The sequence below is a fragment of the Chiloscyllium plagiosum genome, unplaced genomic scaffold (genome assembly GCF_037043375.1).
Source record: "Chiloscyllium plagiosum isolate Xiang-an unplaced genomic scaffold, Cpla_swu_hap1 HiC_scaffold_10, whole genome shotgun sequence".
Taxonomy (NCBI): Eukaryota; Metazoa; Chordata; class Chondrichthyes; order Orectolobiformes; family Hemiscylliidae; genus Chiloscyllium; species Chiloscyllium plagiosum.
Genome location: NW_028270148.1, coordinates 11,426,870 through 11,446,632, shown reverse-complemented (window position 1 = coordinate 11,446,632; position 19,763 = coordinate 11,426,870). Strand labels below are relative to the sequence as shown.

Sequence of the window (19,763 nt, the reverse complement as noted above, 5' to 3'; positions counted from 1 at the left end):
ACAGCACTTAAGGCTAGGGGCCAGTGCAGGAAAATAGATGGGTACTTGATGACTAGTATGAACTTGATAGGCTGAAGGGCCTCTTCATGCTGTAAAACGTCTGTGACTCTATCTCAATATAAGTTGCTGCGGGGAATGTAAGAACAAGTGCTACAGCGATTTGAGTCAAGGGGTGCACTCTTTTCTGTGGCTTTAGTGAAGAACCGTACACACTTCATGTGGCATTTTCAATTGTTATTTTTTTTCCAAGTTGCTTGCTCTGGATATATTTCTCACAAAAAAAATTGGGGAATGGTACTGGCGTGGGGTGGATAATGATGCTTTTTTTTTATTCCCAACCTCTTTATATTCCACACTTTCGGTGCCCCACAGGTTTACCAGCAATCGTGGTGGCAATTGTTCTAGCAATCGATGAGGAATTCTATGGAGTGAAGCCATATGGGGAAGATTCAGAAAATGGAGGCTCCGAATTGTAAGTTATGCAAGTTACCTGAAGGCAGTAGGGATGGAAAGGAAAGAGACTGAGCAGTTAGCCTGTTCAGAGAGGTGTCACTGGTGCAAAGGGCTAAGTAGTCTTTATGTGAGTGCGGTAAGATTTAATTAAACTCTTGATCAGGAATAGTAGTGCTGGAGTTTCCATTCAGTAGCACATTTCATAAAGGCGCAGATGATATGGAGGAAATGTGGTCCATTCAGCCCATTTACGTCAGTGCTGGATCTCTGACAGAGCTATCAAGTTGATAGCTCCTGCCCCATGACTCTGTAATTTTACACCAACTTGGAGTATTTAGCTAATTCATTTTTGAAAGTTTCGGTGGAATTTGATTCCTTCCCCCCCACCCCGCCCCCCGATCATTGCCAACTTCCCCACAACATGTGTTCCAGATCACAATTTTTCAGTGAGTCAAGGAATCATTTCCACGTGTCACCTCTGAGTCATCTATCAAGCATCTTAAACAATATTTGCTCTCCTACCGTAGAACCCATTGTGACAGATGAAGGCATTTTTCAAGATCTAAAGAAGTTCTGATTTGATTTGATTTGATTTATTACTATCGCGTGTACCAAGGTACAGTGAAAAGTGGCGATTGATGTGCTATAGACAGATTGTACAATATAAGTGCATCTGGGTAACAGAACAGAGTGTAGGAACAGTGTTACAGCTGTAGAGAAAGTGCAGCGAGAGATCAGCATTAACTTTAAAGAGGTCCATGTATAAGTCTCATAACAGCGGGGAACAAGCTTTTCTTGGATCTCTTTGTACATGCTCACAAACTTTTATATCGTCTGCCCAAGGGAAGAGATTAGAAGAGAGTATAACTGGGGTGGGAGGGGCTTTTGATGATGTTAGCTGCTTTCCTGAGGCAGCAGGAGGTGTAGATGGAGGCAATGAATGGAAGGCTGGTTTGCGTGATGGGCTGGCTGAGTTCACAACTCTCTATAGTTTCTTTCTGTCTTGCAAAGTGCAGTTGGTGTACCTGGCTGTGGTACATCTAGATAGGGTATTTTCTATGGTGAATCTATAAAAAATTGGTAAGAGTCCTTGTGGACTTTCTGAACTTCCTTAGCCTCGTAAGGAAGTATCTTCAACATCGTGTCGACATGGGTGGACCAGGACAGATTGTTGGTGATTGTCACTCCCAGGAACTTGAATCTCTCGACCATCTCCACCTCAGCTCCATTGATACAGAGAGGGGGGTGCTCCCCACTCCACTTCCTGAAGTTAATGACCAGCTCCTTCATTTTGCTGATGTTGTTGGAGAGATTGTTTACATCAAACTGTTAAGCACTCTATTTCCTTCCTGGACTCCATCTTATTGTTGAGATCCAACCTACAATGATAGTTTCATCAGCAAACTTCTGAATTGACTTGGAGTGGAATTTGGCCACATAGTCATTTGTGTATAAGGAGAATAGTAGGGGGCTGAGTACACTGTCTTGTGGGGCACTGGTGTTGAGGATTATTGGGGAGGAGGTGTTGTCGCCTATACTTACTGACTGCAGCCTGTTGATCAGGAAGGCAAAGGTCCATTAAGAGTCATAGAGTCATAGAGATGTACAGCATGGAAACAGACACTTCGGTCCAACCCATCCATGCCGACCAGATATCCCAACCCAACCTAGTCCCACCTGCCAGCACCCGGCCCATATTCCTCTAAACCCTTCCAATTCATATACCCATCCAAATGCCTCTTAAATGTTGCAATTTTACCAGCCTCCACCACATCCTCTGGCAACTCATTCCATACACGCACCACTCTCTGTGTGAAAATGTTGCCCCTTAGGTCTCTTTTATATCTTTCCCCTCTCACCCTAAACCTATGCCCTCTAGTTCTGGATTCCCTGACCCCAGGGAAAAGACTTTGTCTATTTATCCTACCCATGCCCCTCATAATTTTGCAAACCTCTAAAAGGTCTCCCCTCAGCCTCCGACGCTCTAGGGAAAACAGCCCCAGCCTGTTCAGCCTCTCCCTATAGCTCAAATCCTCCAACCCTGGCAACATCCTTGTAAATCTTTTCTGAACCCTTTCAAGTTTCGCAACATCTTTCCAATAGGACGGAGACCAGAATTGCATGCAATATTTCAACAGTGGCCTAACCAATGTCCTGTACAGCCGCAACATGAGCTCCCAACTCCTGTACTCAATACTTTGACCAATAAAGGAAAGCATACTAAACGTCTTCTTCACTATCCTATCTACCTGCAACTCCACTTTCAAGGAGCTATGAACCTGCATTCCAAGGTCTCTTTGTTCAACAACACTCCCTAGGACCTTACCATTACGTGTATAAGTCCTGCTAAGATTTGCTTTCCCAAAATGCAGCACCTCGCATTTATCTGAATTAAACTCCATCTGCCACTTCTCAGCCCATTGGCCCATCTGGTCCAGATCCTGTTGTAATCTGAGGTAACCCACTTCGCTGTTCACTACACCTGGAATTTTGGTGTCATCTGCAAACTTACTAACTGTACCTCTTATGTTCGCATCCAAATCATTTATGTAGATGACAAAATGTAGAGGGCCCAGCACCGATCCTTGTGACACCCCACTGGTCATAGGCCTCCAGTCTGAAAAATGACCCTCCACCACCACCCTCTGTCTTCTACCTTTGAGCCAGTTCTGTATCCAAATGGCTAGTTCGCCCTGTGTTCCGTGAGATCTAACCTTGCTAATCAGTCTCCCATGGGGAACCTTGTCGAACGCTTTACTGAAGTCCATATAGATCACATCTACCACTCTGCCCTCATCAATCTTCTTTGTTACTTCTTCAAAAAACTCAATCAAGTTTGTGAGATAAGATTTCCCATGCACAAATCCATGTTGACTTCCCGAATCAGTCCTTGCCTTTCCAAATACATGTACATCCTGTCCCTCAGGATTCCCTCCAACAACTTGGCCATCACCGAGGTCAGGCTCACTGGTCTATAGTTCCCTGGCTTGTCTTTACCGCCCTTCTTAAACACGTTTGCAAACCTCCAGTCTTCCGGCACCTCACCTGTGATTATCGATGATACAAATATCTCAGCAAGAGGCCCAGCAATCACCTCTTTAGCTTCCCACAGAGTTCTCGGGTACATCTGATCAGGTCCTTGGGATTTATCCACCTTTCACAATTTCAAGACATCCAGCACTTCCTCCTCTGTAATCTGGACATTTTGCAAGATGTCACCATCTATTTCCCTACAATCTATATCTTCCATATCCTTTTCCACAGTAAATACTGACACAAAATATTCATTTAGTATCTCCCCCATTTTCTGTGGCTCCACACAAAGGCCGCCTTGCTGATCTTTGAGGGGCCCTATTCTCTCCCTAGTTACCCTTTTGCCCTTAATATATTTGTAAAAACCGTTTGGATTCTCCTTAATTCTATTTGCCACAGCTATCTCATGTCCCCGTTTTGCCCTCCTGATTTCCCTCTTAATTATACTCCTACTTCCTTTATACTCTTCTAAGGATTCACTCGATCTATCCTGTCTTTACCTGACATATGTTTCCTTCTTTTTCTTAACCAAACCCTCTTGCAGAAAGGGAAGCAGAGACCTAGAACTCAGAGTTTGGAGATGAGTTTGCTTGGATTTATGGTATTGAAGGCAGAGCTGTAATCAATAATTAGGAGCCTGATGCAGGTATCCGTGTTGTCCAGATGTTCCAGGGATGAGTGTAGAGCCAGGGAGCTGGACCTGTTGCGCCGGTTGACGCATTGCAAGGGATCAAGGCGGGCTGGGAGACTGGAACTGATGTGAGCCAAGAAGAACCTCTGGAAGCCTTTATAATGATGGACCACAGAGCCACCGGGCGGTAGTCATTTGAGGCACAGCACATGACGTTTCCTTGGCACCGGGATGCTGGTGATCTTCTGGAAGCAGTTGGGGACTTCAGATTGTAGTAAACTCAGAATAACATATTATTCCCGACAAAAGTGGCCATTGTTAATGCATTCCACACTTAAGTCTGCCCAATGAACCCCTCAGTCATTGAATTCACGAGGGGTAGTAAACATGGCAGCCAATATGAGCACAGCAGCATCCGCTGACCAGAGTGAGGTGAGCAACGAGGTATTTTGATTCCAGTGGTGCTTTTGTTTCTGGAGAATTGCTGGCCATTTTTTCTACAAAGGCTCAAACCTCTCATTGTAGATTAGGTCTCGTTTAACTTCGGTTTGATTCCATTCAAATCGCACAGTTTGTTCCCCTGTCATCAATATGGTTGGGATTTACTGCATTCTTCGAAGAGGCTTCTCTTGAGTCATAGATTTGGGAATAGACACTGTTGCGGGCTGCAGGAGGATGTGGTGTGGGAAGTTATTTTTGAGAGCTCATATTTCCATCGTCGGGAACAGCTGAGAGGACAGCGACATTCCCAACAACTGGTGTCTCTGAACATTACTTGTGCCAAGTCGCAGAGTGAGAGTGAGGGCTGGACGATGTTCGATGTGATTGACATGTCTGCATGCTTTTACCCCAGCCTGGGCCTTTAACGTGTGCCATGGCAATATATTTGTCAATATTTTACCGTGTTACTCATGGTCTGCTCACATTCTGTGTCCTGTTTCCAGAATAATATCTTAATTAACGTAAACTGCTGAGGAAGTTCAAAAATGAAGATGATTTTGTTTTACTTATTGATACTAGATTAGATTATCTACAGCGTGGAAACAAGCCCTTCAGCCCAACAAGCTGACACTGCCCCTCTGAAGAGTAACTTACCCAGACCCATTCCCCAACCCAATTTTTACCCCTGACCAATGCACCAAACACTATGGGCACTTTAGCATTTCACCCTGACCTGCACATCTTTGGACTGTGGGAGGAAACCAGAGCACCCGGAGGAAACCCATGTAGACACAGGGAGGAATGTGCAAACTCCACACAGACAATCGTCCAAGTTGGGAATCGAACCCAGGTCCCTGGCGCTGTGAGGTAGCCTGTGCTAACCACTGAGCCACCGTGCGGCCCAACCCAAGTTCAGCAACAACGTTTGGCAGTAATGATTTAGCTATGTCCTCGGTCAATAGAGCTGTTTCTTTTGAAGGTCAGCTGGATCTAAGCCGAGGATTCCAGTGACCAACCTGGGACTCCCTGTGATGGCTTCAGCAACAGGTCTTGTTGGTGTCAGCCTGGCTCTCCTTTGGCATTGGTCTGTGATTCCACGTGGCTCTTTCTTTGGCATTGTGGGAGTCTGGCCTCAAATTCCAATGGTGGGGGGTCAGGTCCTTGAGTCTGGATCTACAACATGGACTAAGATGGACCTTGTTTTCAATTCTCTTTTCATTTTTTTTCATTATATTACCGTGGAAGGACTGGTATTCTGAACTTTTTGTTTACTTTATTTTGCTAATTTATCAAACATGATGTTGTACTTCTTTATTTGTAATTTTTTTTTCTGAAGCATTTAGACTCAGGAATCTGTTGCCTTTCTACCGAAGGTGGCATCGTATGTGGCGACTTGTTACCTTTTCACTGAACTCATGTCAGTATATGGGGCAATGAAGCTAATTCCGACTCGGATTCAAAATAAAATCCGAAAGGACTGCGGATGCTGTGAGTCAGAGACAAGAAAGAAGTTGTTGGAAAAGCTCAGCAGGTCTGGCAGCATCTAAGGAGAGAAAACAGAATTTGGAGGTGGCACAGTGGCTCAGTGGTTAGCACTGCTGCCTCACTGCACCAGCGACCTCCATTCTATTCAAGCCTCAGGCGACTGTCTGTTTGGAGTTTGCACATTTTCCCAGTGGGTTTGCTCTGGTTTCTTCCCATAGTCTAAAGATGCGCAGGTTAGATGAATTGGCCTTGCTAAGTTGCCCATTGTGTGTAGGTTAGGTGATTAACCAGGAGTAAATGTGGAGTAATAGGGTCTGGGTGGGTTACTCTTTGAAGGGTCAGTGTGGACATGTTGGGCGTGACCCTTCTCAACCCAAAACACCAACTTTGATTTCTTTCTATAGATACTGCCAGAACTGCTGAGCTCTTCCAGCAATTTCTATTTTTGTCTCTGATTCTAATTCAACCGACGCCATTCCGATCTTACCCACTTTCGTTTCCTTTTCTGTAGCTGTTGGATCATTGATCGTATTGCGTTCTATATCAGCTGTGTGAGCTATTTTGTGATCGTCTTCCTGGTGAACGTAGCCATGTTTATCGTGGTGCTGATGCAGATTTGCGGAAGAAGTGGCAAGAAAAGCCACCGGAACTTGAAGGAGGAAGCCTTGCGGAACCTACGAAGTGTCATCAGCTTGACCTTCCTCCTGGGGATGACCTGGGGCTTTGCGTTTTTTGCCTGGGGGCCAGTGAATTTGGCTTTCATGTACCTGTTTGCAATCTTCAACTCTTTGCAAGGTAATCACAGTCAAGTCCACCTTGGTTTCTCCATGACAACTGTGCAGTTCATCAGAGAGCCAACTTTCCAGCCAATCGGCACTCTTTTCATAGAGCAATGAGGGGAGATCTGATAGAAACACATAACATTATGAAGGGAATAGATAAGATGGAAGCAGAGAGGAGGGGTTGACATGGTGACTCAGTGGTTAGCACTGCTGCCTCACAATTCCTGGGACTCAGGTTCGATTCCAGCCTTAGGTGACTGTGTGGAGTTTACACATTCTCCCCATGTCTGCGTGAGTTTCCTCCTACAATCCAAAGATGTGCAGGTTATCTGGATTGGCCATGCTAAATTGCCCATAGCGTCCAGGGATGTGTAGGTTCGGTGCATTAGTCAGGGGTAAATGTCGAGGAATAGGGTAGGGGAATGGGTCTGGGTGGGATACTCTTCAGAGGTTCGGCATGGACTTGTTGGGCCAAATGGCCTGTTTCCACACTGTAGGAATACTATTAATGATTCCAGTACAGTATTGAGTGAAACTAGGACAAGGGGGCATAGCCTCAAAAATAGGGGGAGCAGATTTAGGACAGAATTGAGGAGGAACTTCTTCACCCAGAATGATGTGAATTCCCTGCCCAGTGAAGTAGTTGAGGCTTCCTCATTGGATGCTTTTGAAGCTAAGATAGTGAATTTTTTGAACAATACAAGAATTAAGGGTTATGGTGAGAGGGCGGGTAATTGGAGCTGAGGCCATGAAAAGATCAACCATGATCTTATTGAATGGCGGAGCAGGCTCGAGGGGCCAGACGGCCTACTCCTGCTCCTAGTTCCTATGTTCTTATGAAAGATTGTCAGATCAAAGAAATGACCATTCAGCCCATCACACCTGGCTCTGATTCTTTGAAAGAGCTCTCCAATTTAGTCCCATACCCCAGCATTTCCCTCATAACCCTACCAATTAGATCTTTGCAAATGCGTATCCAATTACCATCTAAAGATGCGATGGAGTCTGATTTCATTGTGCCTTCAGGAAATGTGTTCTAGTTTGTCTGATCTTTATTTCCTCTCGAGTTCTCATTTGTTGAGTATTCAATTGGCTGACCAATCATTTGCCAGAGGAAACCAGTTTCTCCTCTCTCTCGCCCTCGCTTGCTCTCGCTCAGCACTACCCTCTCATTATTTTGGAAATATTTGGCTTCCTCTGAAGGACACCTCCTCCAAACTGTCCCCACGGTCGGAAACCTCCATCCAACCCCAGCTTGTGTACAGGAATGATGGAGTTCCATGAGGATTTCCCATGAGGGGACTCCATCGGGTTAACTCCGACCCAGTGCTCAGTGCTGTCTGTTGTAACCGAGACCTTCTGCTTGAACGCAGGCTTCTTCATCTTCATGTTTCACTGCGCCCTGAAAGAAAACGTACAGAAGCAATGGAGGCGCTATCTATGCTGCGGCAGATTTCGACTACCAGAAAATTCCGGTAGGTCCCAGCTTGATTTCCATTTAAGCCTCTCAAATTATAATGATGCAGAAACGTGCAAAGATTTACAGGTTTAGAAAGAGACCATGCGACCCATCATGTTTGCACTGGTCCTGTTCCCTAGTGTCAATCTCTTAGCTTATTGCATATCCATGCACACTGTTTGTATCCATAGATTCATTTCTGAATGCCTCAATTGGACCAGCCTCCACCACGTTCCCAGGCAGTGCATTCCACACCCTGACCACTCACTGTGTGAGAATGTCTTATCTCTCTTTCTTTATTTGTATCTCATTTTAATCCCATACCCTCTTGTTCTTTTTTTTGTTCTTTTATGATTGGGAACATTGGGGTGGCACGGTGACTCAGTGGTTAGTACTGCTGCCTCACAGCACCAGGGTCCCAGGTTCAATTCCAGCCTCGGGCGACTGTCTGTGTGGAGTTTGCACGTTCTCCCCGTGTCTGCGTGGGTTTCCTCCGGGTGCTCCGGTTTTCTCCCACAGTCCAAAGATGTGCAGGTCAGGTGAATTGGCCAAGCTAAATTGCCCGTAGTGTTAGGTGCATCAGTCAGAGGGAAATAGGTCTGGGTGGGTTACTCTTTGGAGGGTCGGTGTGGACTGGTTGGGCCGAAGGGCCTGTTTCCACACTGTTGGGAATCTAATCTAATCTTTTTGCTCTCTTGTCTACTCTATCCAGCCCGCTTATGGTTTGGAAACCCTCTGTTAAATCTGTTTTCAGCCTTCTTCTCTCCACAGAGAACAGTCCCAACATCTTTAATCTATCCTCGCAACTGAAGTTTCTCATTCCTGGAATTGTTTCTTGTAAATCGCTCCTGCACTCTCTGTTGGTGACCTTCTACACTTTTCACAGTACTCCTGCTCTTTTATATCTTGAGCATACGGGGTAATAAACCTAATTCTCATTCTATCTAATTCTAATTCATGTCTTTCCTCAAAAGGGGTGCCCACAGGTTTACTCCAGCTGAGGTCATTCGGTTTAATGTCCAGGGAAGTTGAAGGACATGCAACAGAACCACAAGACTTCATCCAGTCCACGTTTACAACACTCTTGTCTAAGATTTCTCAAGAGTTAACATTTCGAGTCCAGTGACCCTCCTTCAGTGAACATCACTGAACAGAATGTTAACTCTGCTTTCTTTCCACACACGCTGCCAAACCTGCTGAGTTTCTCCAGCAATTTCTGTTTATGTTTCCGATTTCCGGCATCTGCTGTTTCATTGACTAAAGGGTGCCGTCTGTGTGTGCAGTGGACAAAGGGCTGTTTATGTTTCCGATTTCCGGCATCTGCTGTTTCATTGACTAAAAGGTGCCGTCTGTGTGTGCAGTGGCCAGTTCTCATGAGAATCAATGAGGTGTGCAAAAAGTTTGACCTCATGTCGCTAATCGTTCATTCTTTTTTAAGTACGTTTCCAGGATTTTGTCTTAACGGCCATTTCTGATGTTTCAATTCTAGACTGGAGTCGAACAATCACAAACAACACCAAGAAAGTGAGCTCCGAGAACCTGGGCAAATCGCTGTCATCCAGTTCCATTGGCTCCAACTCCACCAGCTGGACAAGTAAATTTAAGTCTGGTTCCAGCTTCTTTAAAAACAGCAGCAAGGGTAAGGCTGAGAGATTCTAGGCTCTTTGCATGACCCTTCAGATCATTCTGGGACCATTACTGTGTGCTCTTTACTTTAAAATAAACGCAACCTTCCAAATATGCTTCTCCTTCACATTTCACCCCTCCAGCAGCAGCACTGGGCTACATTTTCCAGTCAGCAGTTAAGGAAGGATGCTCACTAGTGCCTCAAAGAGAGATCTAGTGATCTCTGCGGTGTGGACTTCCCCTCTCCAGCTCGTAGCTTAATCCTGGAGTAAAACAAAGGAGCACTGCAGGAGTCCAGCAGCAGCGATGCTGACAGCAACAGTGTGCAGCCAATTGTCTTGCAGTATTCTCACAGATCGGCAAGTAGCAAGTTAAAAAACACGGATTATCCTTCACTTTCGGTGAAATAAATGATCACCTTTGGACTAATCTCACATCTGGTTCAACTGAGAAATAGAGCAGAAGTTCTTTCGTTGTCTCTCCCTGCTCAGAAATATTCTGCTTTTGCTCCCTGACGCCAGGATATGACTTTTTCAGCTTATTTCAGAAAAGATTCACAAATACTGCAGTTCTCAAGCACGCAAAAAAATGATGATTATGATTCAGAGAGTTGTGTCTTCAAAAAGGAAATACACTGCATGCATCTTCTGCTGAGGTTGTAAACGTCAGTCCCCTGGAGTAATGAAAACCCAGTTGCAATGCTGAGCTTTGCAAAAGCCACGAATTATCAACTTCACGTCGAGGCGCTCTGACTAACAAACTTTGATATGTTTTTGGAACAGGGTGATGGCTCCTGAGAGTGTGTCCATGCGCAGAGATGGGCTCCCTTTACAAGGTAACGCATGTTGGACAGAGCATGTGGCAGTAGTCACATGTTGGATGGACTCTTAAGTCTTGGGTGTTTCACATTCAGGCAGCCTTCCACCTTGCACACACTCTGGTCAAGATACTGAAGGAAGCCAAACTCCTTCAGTATCCCATGCACTACTGGCTGAAGCTTGATGCTTTTGCTTTGACATGCCTTGCCTGTATCTGAAGACCTTCTTCTTCTCCCTGACTGGGATCATGTGGACGTCCCATACCTCTATCTTCTACTTGACACAACTGTGCCTGAGCACTGCACCATTCTCTTTCAGCATGCTTCCAGGTTTGACTTGGGTGGCAGGTGAGGTGGTTGATGGCTTTATTGAGGGAGACTGATGGTGATTCTCTACCCTTGCAGGGCACTGTGCATGTTACCGCTGCCTCCTCTGACCTTTCCTGCAGCTGTTTGCCTTGACTTCCTTCTGCACAATGAAAGTTACACTTCTCCCTTGGTGCTGTTCTCTCGGGACTATCCCCTTTGCTACACCTTGGAGCCCCACTGGCCTGTCCTTTCAAGGCTTCTCGATACCAGTGTGTTAATGAAACAGGGCCTTATGCAGGAAGTTTGCCACTTTATTTCATACAATTGTTTGGGGATCCAATACTTTGAAAGTGAGGATTGTGTTTTGCTGTTGAGCACTAGGTGGGTGGCCTTTATTAGGTGCCACTGTGGTGAGTTAAATGTCTTTCAGAAACTACGGTGCTAAGGTACAATACATGCTGTTTTGCTGTTGAGCACTAGGTGGGTGGCCTTTATTAGGTGCCACTGTGGTGAGTTAAATGTCTTTCAGAAACTACGGTGCTAAGGTACAATACATGCTTAAGAAGGCAATATAAGACAGGAACAGGAGGAGACCATTCAGTCCCTCAAACCAGTGCCCGCCATTCAATACAATCATGGCTGATCTTCTGACTCAACGGCACTTTCCTGTCCAGTCCACAGCGAGCTCAATTCATTGAAATAAAAAATCTGTTGACCTTGATCTTGACCACCCTCATGTTGGTCAAGATCATAGCATGTGGTGTGTTTAGTTTGGGAGGAACTGGTCACTTTAAACCTGTGGATGCTGAAGTTCCCCACCAGTGGAGGCTTTGCTTCTCTTTAGTTGAGTCTTTTGTAGCCTCATTAAGAGGGATTGATCTCTGTATAATGTGACTGATAGCAGGCATTAACTAGGTAAGCTTTGTTTCCATTGGAACCGGAATTTGCATTATGTTCTGCTTTTTAATTAAAAGTTGAAAGTTTTATGCTGGAGAATACTTTATGACCTACAGCCCAACTGCAACATTAAATAAGTCTAAGTTAGTTGAAATATGAGTTAGATGCATAGCAAAGGTCCACCTTTGCTGACTCAGTGTTACAACAGAGCGATTTCCATTTCCCTGACGGCCTGACCTGTAGTCTGTTTTTGAGATTATGGACTGCTCTGTGCTGCAAACACGCTTCTGTTGAAAACCAGATCATTGGTGTGACCCCACAGTCCTATTTCACCATTAAATGCCAAAAGACTTTGATGGGACAATGCATCCTGAACACAGGCAAAGAGACTGTTTTTCCAATTAATGTATGATACAAAACACTGCCACTGGGAAGTTCTGTTTGGACCTTCAACAAAGTTACTGTCCAATGGCCCATTGACATTCACTGCAGCAGAATCAATTGATTACTTGAACCATTGTTTCTATTTTGCAAAGTCTCAATGTTTTGTGTACATCTGTGCCTCACTGGATCAGTTTCTCAATGGTTTATTAATCCATTGGTGTTCACGGACCTTCATTGACTCCCAGTATCAGAAACCCCCAGATTTTAAGTTTTGTTTTAGTCGAACACATTTATTTGACGTCACAAGCTTTTGGAGTGCTGCTCTTTCATCAGGTGGTTGTGATTTCAAATAAATCTGTTGGACTATAACCTAGTGTCATGTAACTTCTGACTTTGTCCACCCCAGTCCAAAACCCTCGCCTCCACATCTTTCATGTGATGTAATCATCACAAGTAAGTATTTGTTAGCTGAAATAATTGCTTTTCAACTGAACGTTTTCAGAATGCAGTCACTAGACCCGAAACGCTAGCTCTGCTTTCTCTCTGTAGATGCTGCCAAGCCCACTGAGTTTCTCCAACAATGGCTTTCTGGCATCGATCTCCAGCATCTGCACTTCCTCGAAGTCAGCCAATTTGTTGTGGGTCAGCCACGCACAGGTCAGACCAGGCAAAGATGGCAGATTTCTTTCTTTGAAGGACATGAGCAAACCAGATAGGCTTTTTAAAACAATATTCTTGGTTTCAAACCCCTCCATGACCTCATCCCACCCTATCTCTCGGACCCCCACCAGCCAGCTGACACCTCATGCGTGTATTGTTCTGGACCCTGGCATTTTTAATCTGCCGTTGAAGGCTGTGCCTTCAGCTGGGCCCAAATCTCTGAAATTCCTTCCCCAAACCTCTCATTTGCCCCTTTAAACCTTGGCCACGCTTTTGGTCACCCACCTTTATGAATCCTTGTGCATGCCTCAATATCAAAATTAATTTCGAAGCGCCCAGGCACGTTTTATGGCATTTAAGAAAAAGGTGCTGTCTGAATGCAGAATGGTTGTTGTTGTTGTCGTCACTATTACGCAAACAGAAAATGCCTGCTTTTTCTTTCATTATTGTCTGTGGAGGCTGTCCGGATCAGCAAATGGATCATCTTTTCCATGGTGGGACTGACTCCTGTCGGTATTGGAGGATTACAGTCTGAACCAAACAGATTTCACTTTCTGAGTCAGGCAGCATCCGAGAAGCAGGAGAATCGACATTTCGGGCATAAGCCCATATTCTGCTGAAGGTCTTATGCCCGAAACATCGATTCTCCTGCTCCTCGGATGCTGCCTGACCTGCTGTGCTTTTCCAGCAACACACTCTCGACTCTGATCTCCAGCATCTGCAGTCCTCGCTTTCTCCTCGATTTCACTTTCCCTCAATAATGTTGTGTCCAGACATTGAAACGTTTGAAATGAGCTGATGGCTACTGAGAATTACAGTGATGTCTTGTCTTCTTTTTGTAGGGTAATGTACAGCTATTGAAATTATGTTTGAACTTTTCATATTCGTATTTGAAAGCCGAGTCACAGGTAGACAGGGCAGTGGTGTTTGGGATACTTGTTTTTATTCCTCAGTGCATTGAGTATAGGAGTTGGGAGGTCATGTTGTAGCTGTACAGGACATTGGTTTGGCTACTTTTGGAATACTGCATAGAGTTCTGGTCTCCCTGCTATAGGAAAGATGTTGTGAAACTTGAAAGGGTTCAGAAAAGATTTACTAGAATGTTGCCAGGATTGGAGGGTGTGAGCTACAAGGAGAGGCTGAATAGGCTAGGCCTATTTTCCCTGGAGTATCGAAGGCTGAGGGGTGACCTTATCGAGGTGTATAAAATCATAAGGGGCATAAATAAGGTGCAAAGTCAAGGCCTTTTCCCAAAAATAGGGGAATCCAAAACTAGAGGGTATAGATTTAAGGTGAGAGGGGAAAGATTTAAAGGGAACTAAGGGGCAACTTTTTCACCCAGAGGGTGGTACGTGTTTGGAATGAGCTTCCAAAGGAAAAGGCGGAGATTGGTACAATTACAACATTTAAAAGGCACCTAGATGGGTATATGAAAAGGAAGGATTTAGAGGGATATGGGCCAAATGCTGGCAAATGGGACAAGATTAGGTTAGGATATCTGGTCAGCTTGGACGAGTCTAATTCAATGCTGTACATCTCTATGACTCCGTTTCTAGTCAGATATAGAACTAATTTTACCAAAATTGACTGCAGAGCGTTTTTTCAGATAGAGCTCGTGTTTCTATCCCCAAACACGTTCGGACATAGGAACAGGAGTAGGCCATTCAGCCCCTCAAGCCCATTCCACCATTCAATGAGATCCTGGCTGATCTCTGATGTAACTCTATATATCTGCCTTTGGCCCATATCCCTTAATATCTTTGCTCAACAAATTTTTATCCTTCTCAGATTTAAAATCAGCAACTGATCCAGCATCAACTGCCATTTGTGGAAGAGAGTTCCAAACCTCTGCCACCCCTTGTGTGCAGAAGTGCTTCCTACCATCCCTCCTGAACAAATTGATTGTGACAACTCTGTTTGCTGTCAAGTTGTGGAGTTGCTAAGATTCTGAAACAAAATGGGGAGTGGGATTGGAGTGTTGAGCACTTAGATTTAATTCACTACAACAATTGCAACTGCGATTCACACACAAAATGTTACCAGGGCCAATGATGGCACCAAAACAGGCATCAAAGGTAAAAGACTGGAAGTTTTACAGTTTTTCCAGAGGCATGGAGTAAAGGTCATGGGGTCAGTGTGCTGCAGTACCTTAGAGGAAGCTCCTGGTGAAACGAGCCTGACTGAAGGTGCTTGCTCACGTACCCTCTGTCTAGGACCTCCTGAATTGCTCCAACTGCTCAGGGTGCTTTTGTGTTTACACTAGTGACAGGGATGTGTTGTAACAACGGCAGGTAACCCACTGCACGTTTGATCTAACTCCTTGTCGTCACATGTCACAGCCTCACCGAAATTGCAATGATTACTTTGCTGTATAACATTGGTACAAATGTTATACAACATCGGTACAAATGTGTTCACTTAAGACTTATAAAGCCACAGTGACAGTGTTAAATTATGAGCTAGATGTTGCAAACGTGTGGCAGGGAGGAGTCATGGACAGTATGTTCCATCAGGAACTCTGCAATCACACAGTGACAGGGGAGGCAATGGCCTAGTGATGTTATCACTGGACATTAATCCAGAGGCCCAGGTAATGTTCCAGGGGCCAGGTTTCAAATCCTACCATAGCAGATGGTGGAGTTGGAATTCAATAGAAATATGGAATTAAGAATCTATTGACGACCATGAATCCATTGTCAGATCTGGTTCACTAATGCCCTTTAGGGAAGGAAACTGCCATCCTTCCCTGGTCTGGCCTACATGTGACTCCCGACCCACAGCAGTATGGTTGACTCTTAAGTACCCTTTGGGCAATTAAGGATGGACAATAAATGATGCCCATGTCCTGTGAATCAGTGAGCTTGATGAGTTGAAAGATCCTCACTTTCCCAAAGCCCTAAACAAAGACAAGGTTGAGAAGGTAGAGTGAACATTCTTTGCGTGTAATGACTTGGTCTCTTTCCTAAACATGATCATGTGTGCACATTATATCCTTGCCCAGTCTGGTCTGGCTGCCATATTTACGATGTCTGTTTAATTTCCCACCGCAGGCGGCCTCTTTGCAGCTGTGACGTCATCGAAGTTTGACCATCTGGATGCCCATCAGGAGCCCGTCTTTCCCACCCATAATGTCCTGGACAAGGTCACGAGTCAATACCCAACTCACTCGGACAACTTCTACAAGAACATCATGATGTCCGACAGCTTCAGCCACAGTACGAAATTCTGATGACCGAAAACCAAACACATGCAAGGAATGTTCCAGAAGGAGATGGGCCCAGAGTTGTGTGTGTGTGTGTGTGTATGTATGTCTGAGTCTGATAATAGATCATGGGTCACTCGACACAGATGAATGGTGGGAAAGGACAGCAGGAAGAGGTGGAGAGAGTGGCACCTAACGTGCTGTTATTATTTGGGAGTGAATTGGAGGATGGAGATTTAATACAGCAGTCTAAATGATATTATTAACCAAATAGGCATTGGCTAACTGGTTTATTGATATCATCTAAACTCTGGAAGCTAAGTGTGATCGCTTATATTGTCTCTATCTAGTAGTTTTGTGTGTTGAAGTAATTGGTACAGGTCAGATTACATGTGGATTCCCATTCTGAGACTGTTGGGTCATACAGTGAACATATCAGTTCTGCGATCTAAGCTTGAATGCAGCCCACTATCCTATCCCCACCCTCTCCAACCTCCTTGCTCTTCCCCACCCAGTTGTCCTTCCCTGTGAGATACCCATTTGAAATGAGATTGTGAGGCTTTGGCCCTGTTTCTGCTGTCCTCAGAGCTCACTGTAGGGAAGTTTGCCAATGGTTAGACCTGACTTGACAGTTTTCTCTCAGAGAGGCCCTGGGATGGGAGTGTTTGCACTGATGCTCGGAAGTTAAAAGTTCCCCAGCTTCTAGTCTGAGCCACGAGGTAGTGCCAGAGGGGAGGGCACTTCATTCTGTTGCCCCTGATTTCTCTGGAATCGATTGTCACAGGCCCCAGAATAAGAAGGAACACACCACCCTGATAAATACTATGAACAATCACCAATAAGGAATGACAGCTTGGACTCAAGAAAGAGCTGAATTAGAATATTGAGATATCTGTGACACAGTTTGTACAGCTTCCTCATGCCTATAACAAGCAAAAAGAGAATTCATAGTGGAGAAACACGCCATTCGGCCCATCCAGTCCATTTTTGGGTTTATACTCCACATGAGCCTCCAGCCACCCGACTTCATCCAAGCTATTGGGTCAAAATGGTAGATTGATACTAAGTGAACAGGAAGGTGGTAGTATTTACAGCATATTACAGTAATCAGAAAAGAAGGTCTATGTGCCACCCAATGCAAAGGGCTTTCATTCCAAAGGCAAGAGGTTCAGTTGAGAGCTGGGGTTCACCCTGGCCGCCATTACCTCAGTCAGTTTTGGTGGGAAGTGACTGGTTGGGGCACAGGGAGATGCTGTCAGCAGAGTAAGGAGTTGCTTGGCCTTGGGTACGCTGAGTGGCTGGGCAAAAACATTGCTGATCCCAGGTTTAAGCAACTCAGTTCCACCGTGAGGGCTGGGTTTGGGAGAGCGAAATAATCTAGCTGACCCATCAAGAGGCTGGGGTACAGGCTTGTTAGTAGGCGCAACTGGCTTTCCTTCTCTGAATCTGGCCCCATATGGTACGCCTGACTGCCTCTGCAGGAGCTCACAATCGTAAAACAGGCTCCTCTGATGTTAAGCACTTTCTATGATTGAGCCCAGTTACCAGTTCAGGGAGCAAGGGATATTTTATCGTTATCATGATCACCCAAATTTAGCTGTGACTCCATTTGACCTCAGAAGGTACATTAGATCTATCACCAATGTTTGCAAACGGATTTGTCATGAAATGCTTGCAAATACTCCAGTATGTTCACCTGTGTCTTTTTTCTGGTGGTGTGTTTCCAGCTTTTTTTTCTTGCCTGCAGTACCACCAGCAACCTGGCAGTGGCGATGGCACCAATTGGAACATCAATGGGTGTTCAACACACCTTCAGAAAGCACATGGGAATGCAGCAATATCATTGAGCTCATTGTGGTTGGGACAGTGAGGCGAAAGGGAGAAGTTGGACTCACCTGGACACCACCTCTGGTCTAGGTCTTACAAGCCTGCAGTCTTTAAAGCAGGGAGTAAATGTGATCTTACAGAGAGCAACAGGGGAGTGCTGGAAACATTCAGCAGGTGTGGAGAGGGAAACAGAGTTAATGTTTCAAGGTGTTGCCCAAATGTCAGGCCGCTCTTGAGATGTTTTGAGGATGAGGCAGATGTAAAACCTTGATGTACTTGACTTCATTGACCTGGTCTGTGTGTGTGTGTGCGTGTGTGTGTGTGGCTGCACATGGCAGCAAAGGAGGACCGTAAAAATTAATGGCACACTTACTTCTGCAATAAGGAGGGGCCGTTCAGTGGTGAGATAGTATTGCCTGTGGTATAAGGTGCCATCAAACATGTCAACTGTCTCCATGCAAGATAATATTCTAAAGGGATGCTTGAAAGGTTTACCTTTTGACCTTGCCCAACAGAAAAAGGGCTCATGTTGGTTTCAGTAATCTAGATTTGTTGCAAATTGACAATCACCGCATTAGCTGTTTGTTCTGCAAAGTTAAGCACCTTTACTACTGTGTAGTAAATAAGGTAAAACAAAAAATACTGCAGATGCTGAAGGTCTGAAACAAAGCCAGAAATTGCTGGGGAAACCCAGCAGACCTGGCACTATCTTTGGAGAGAGAAAGTAGAGTTCATGTTTCGAGTCCAGTCTGAAGAAAGGTCATACCTGACTTGAAACACGAACCGTGTTTCTCTCTCCATGGATGCTGCCAGACTAGCTGAGTTTCTTCAACACTTTCTGCTTTTGTCACAGTCTAAGTCCTTCCGTATGATGTTCCTATGTGATTCTACAATGTGATTCCCCCCTCCTGACCCACTCCCTCCCTCATTGCATTCTGTTGACATTTTGCTGATGTTAGTCTAGTCATTCCTGTAAATATTTATTTATTCTCGTCCTTGTCAATGTTGTTGAGTAGTTGCCATGCCATTTGTAAGTGTCAAGGTATTTTTAACTCTGTGAAACCATTTTGAACTGTTCTGATTTTCTTTGTTATTGTACAAAAATAAATAAATAAAAGCTTTACTCATTAATGCCTTGAATAAGGAAAGCGAAAGTGCTATCGCCAAGTTTGTGAATGATACAAATATGTGTGGAAAGGCAAGAAGGGAGGATAACACACAGAATCTACAAAGGGACACAGACAGGTTAATTCAATGAGTAAAAAAGTTAAATAAAGTCTGGAAAACTGTGAGGTTATGTATCTTGAAGGTAAACATGGAGGAGGTGAACATTAATTAAATGGAGCAAGACTTCAGAAAGCACAAAATGCATAAATCGCAAAAAGTTAGCAATGTGTAATAAGGAAGGCAAATGCAATATTAGCCTTTATTTTAAAGTGAATGTCATATAAACATAAGGAAGACTTATTGAATAAATACAAGTTCTTATTGGTTCCTTTACCAGGTAGATATTCTGGCATTGGAGGGGATCATAGGAAGCCTGACCTTGAGATTTTAGAGCTTTTCTTATGAGTATATCGGCCTTGTGGGCATGGAATTGAGAAAAATGAGAGGTGATCTTATTGAAACAAGTCAGATTCTTAAGGGGCTTGTCAGGGTGTTGTGGAGAGAATACTTCCTCTCATGGGAGAGACTAAGATCAGATGCATTCATCTCAAAGTAAGAAGTCATCCATCATTTCTTCTCTTAGAGGGGAG

At 44.6% G+C, this 19,763-nt stretch overlaps 1 protein-coding gene across 11 annotated transcripts in view; it reads left to right on the top strand.

The window, feature by feature from the left end:
- adgrg6 (adhesion G protein-coupled receptor G6) overlaps positions 1-19,137 on the top strand; it is a 131,316-nt gene extending 112,179 nt beyond the window's left edge. For 10 of the 11 annotated variants that reach the window (XM_087991124.1, XM_087991118.1, XM_087991120.1 and 7 more), the window contains 5 exons: positions 373-472; positions 6,555-6,838; positions 8,199-8,300; positions 9,774-9,923; positions 16,028-19,137. In XM_087991124.1, coding sequence (XP_087847250.1) covers positions 373-472; positions 6,555-6,838; positions 8,199-8,300; positions 9,774-9,923; positions 16,028-16,206 — 815 coding nt within the window. In that variant the 3' untranslated portion in view covers positions 16,207-19,137. Of the gene's footprint in view, positions 1-372; positions 473-6,554; positions 6,839-8,198; positions 8,301-9,773; positions 9,924-10,692; positions 10,746-16,027 lie in introns of all 11 variants that reach the window. The other variant, XM_087991122.1, reaches the window with a different exon arrangement.
- The last annotated feature ends 626 nt before the right edge of the window (positions 19,138-19,763 follow it).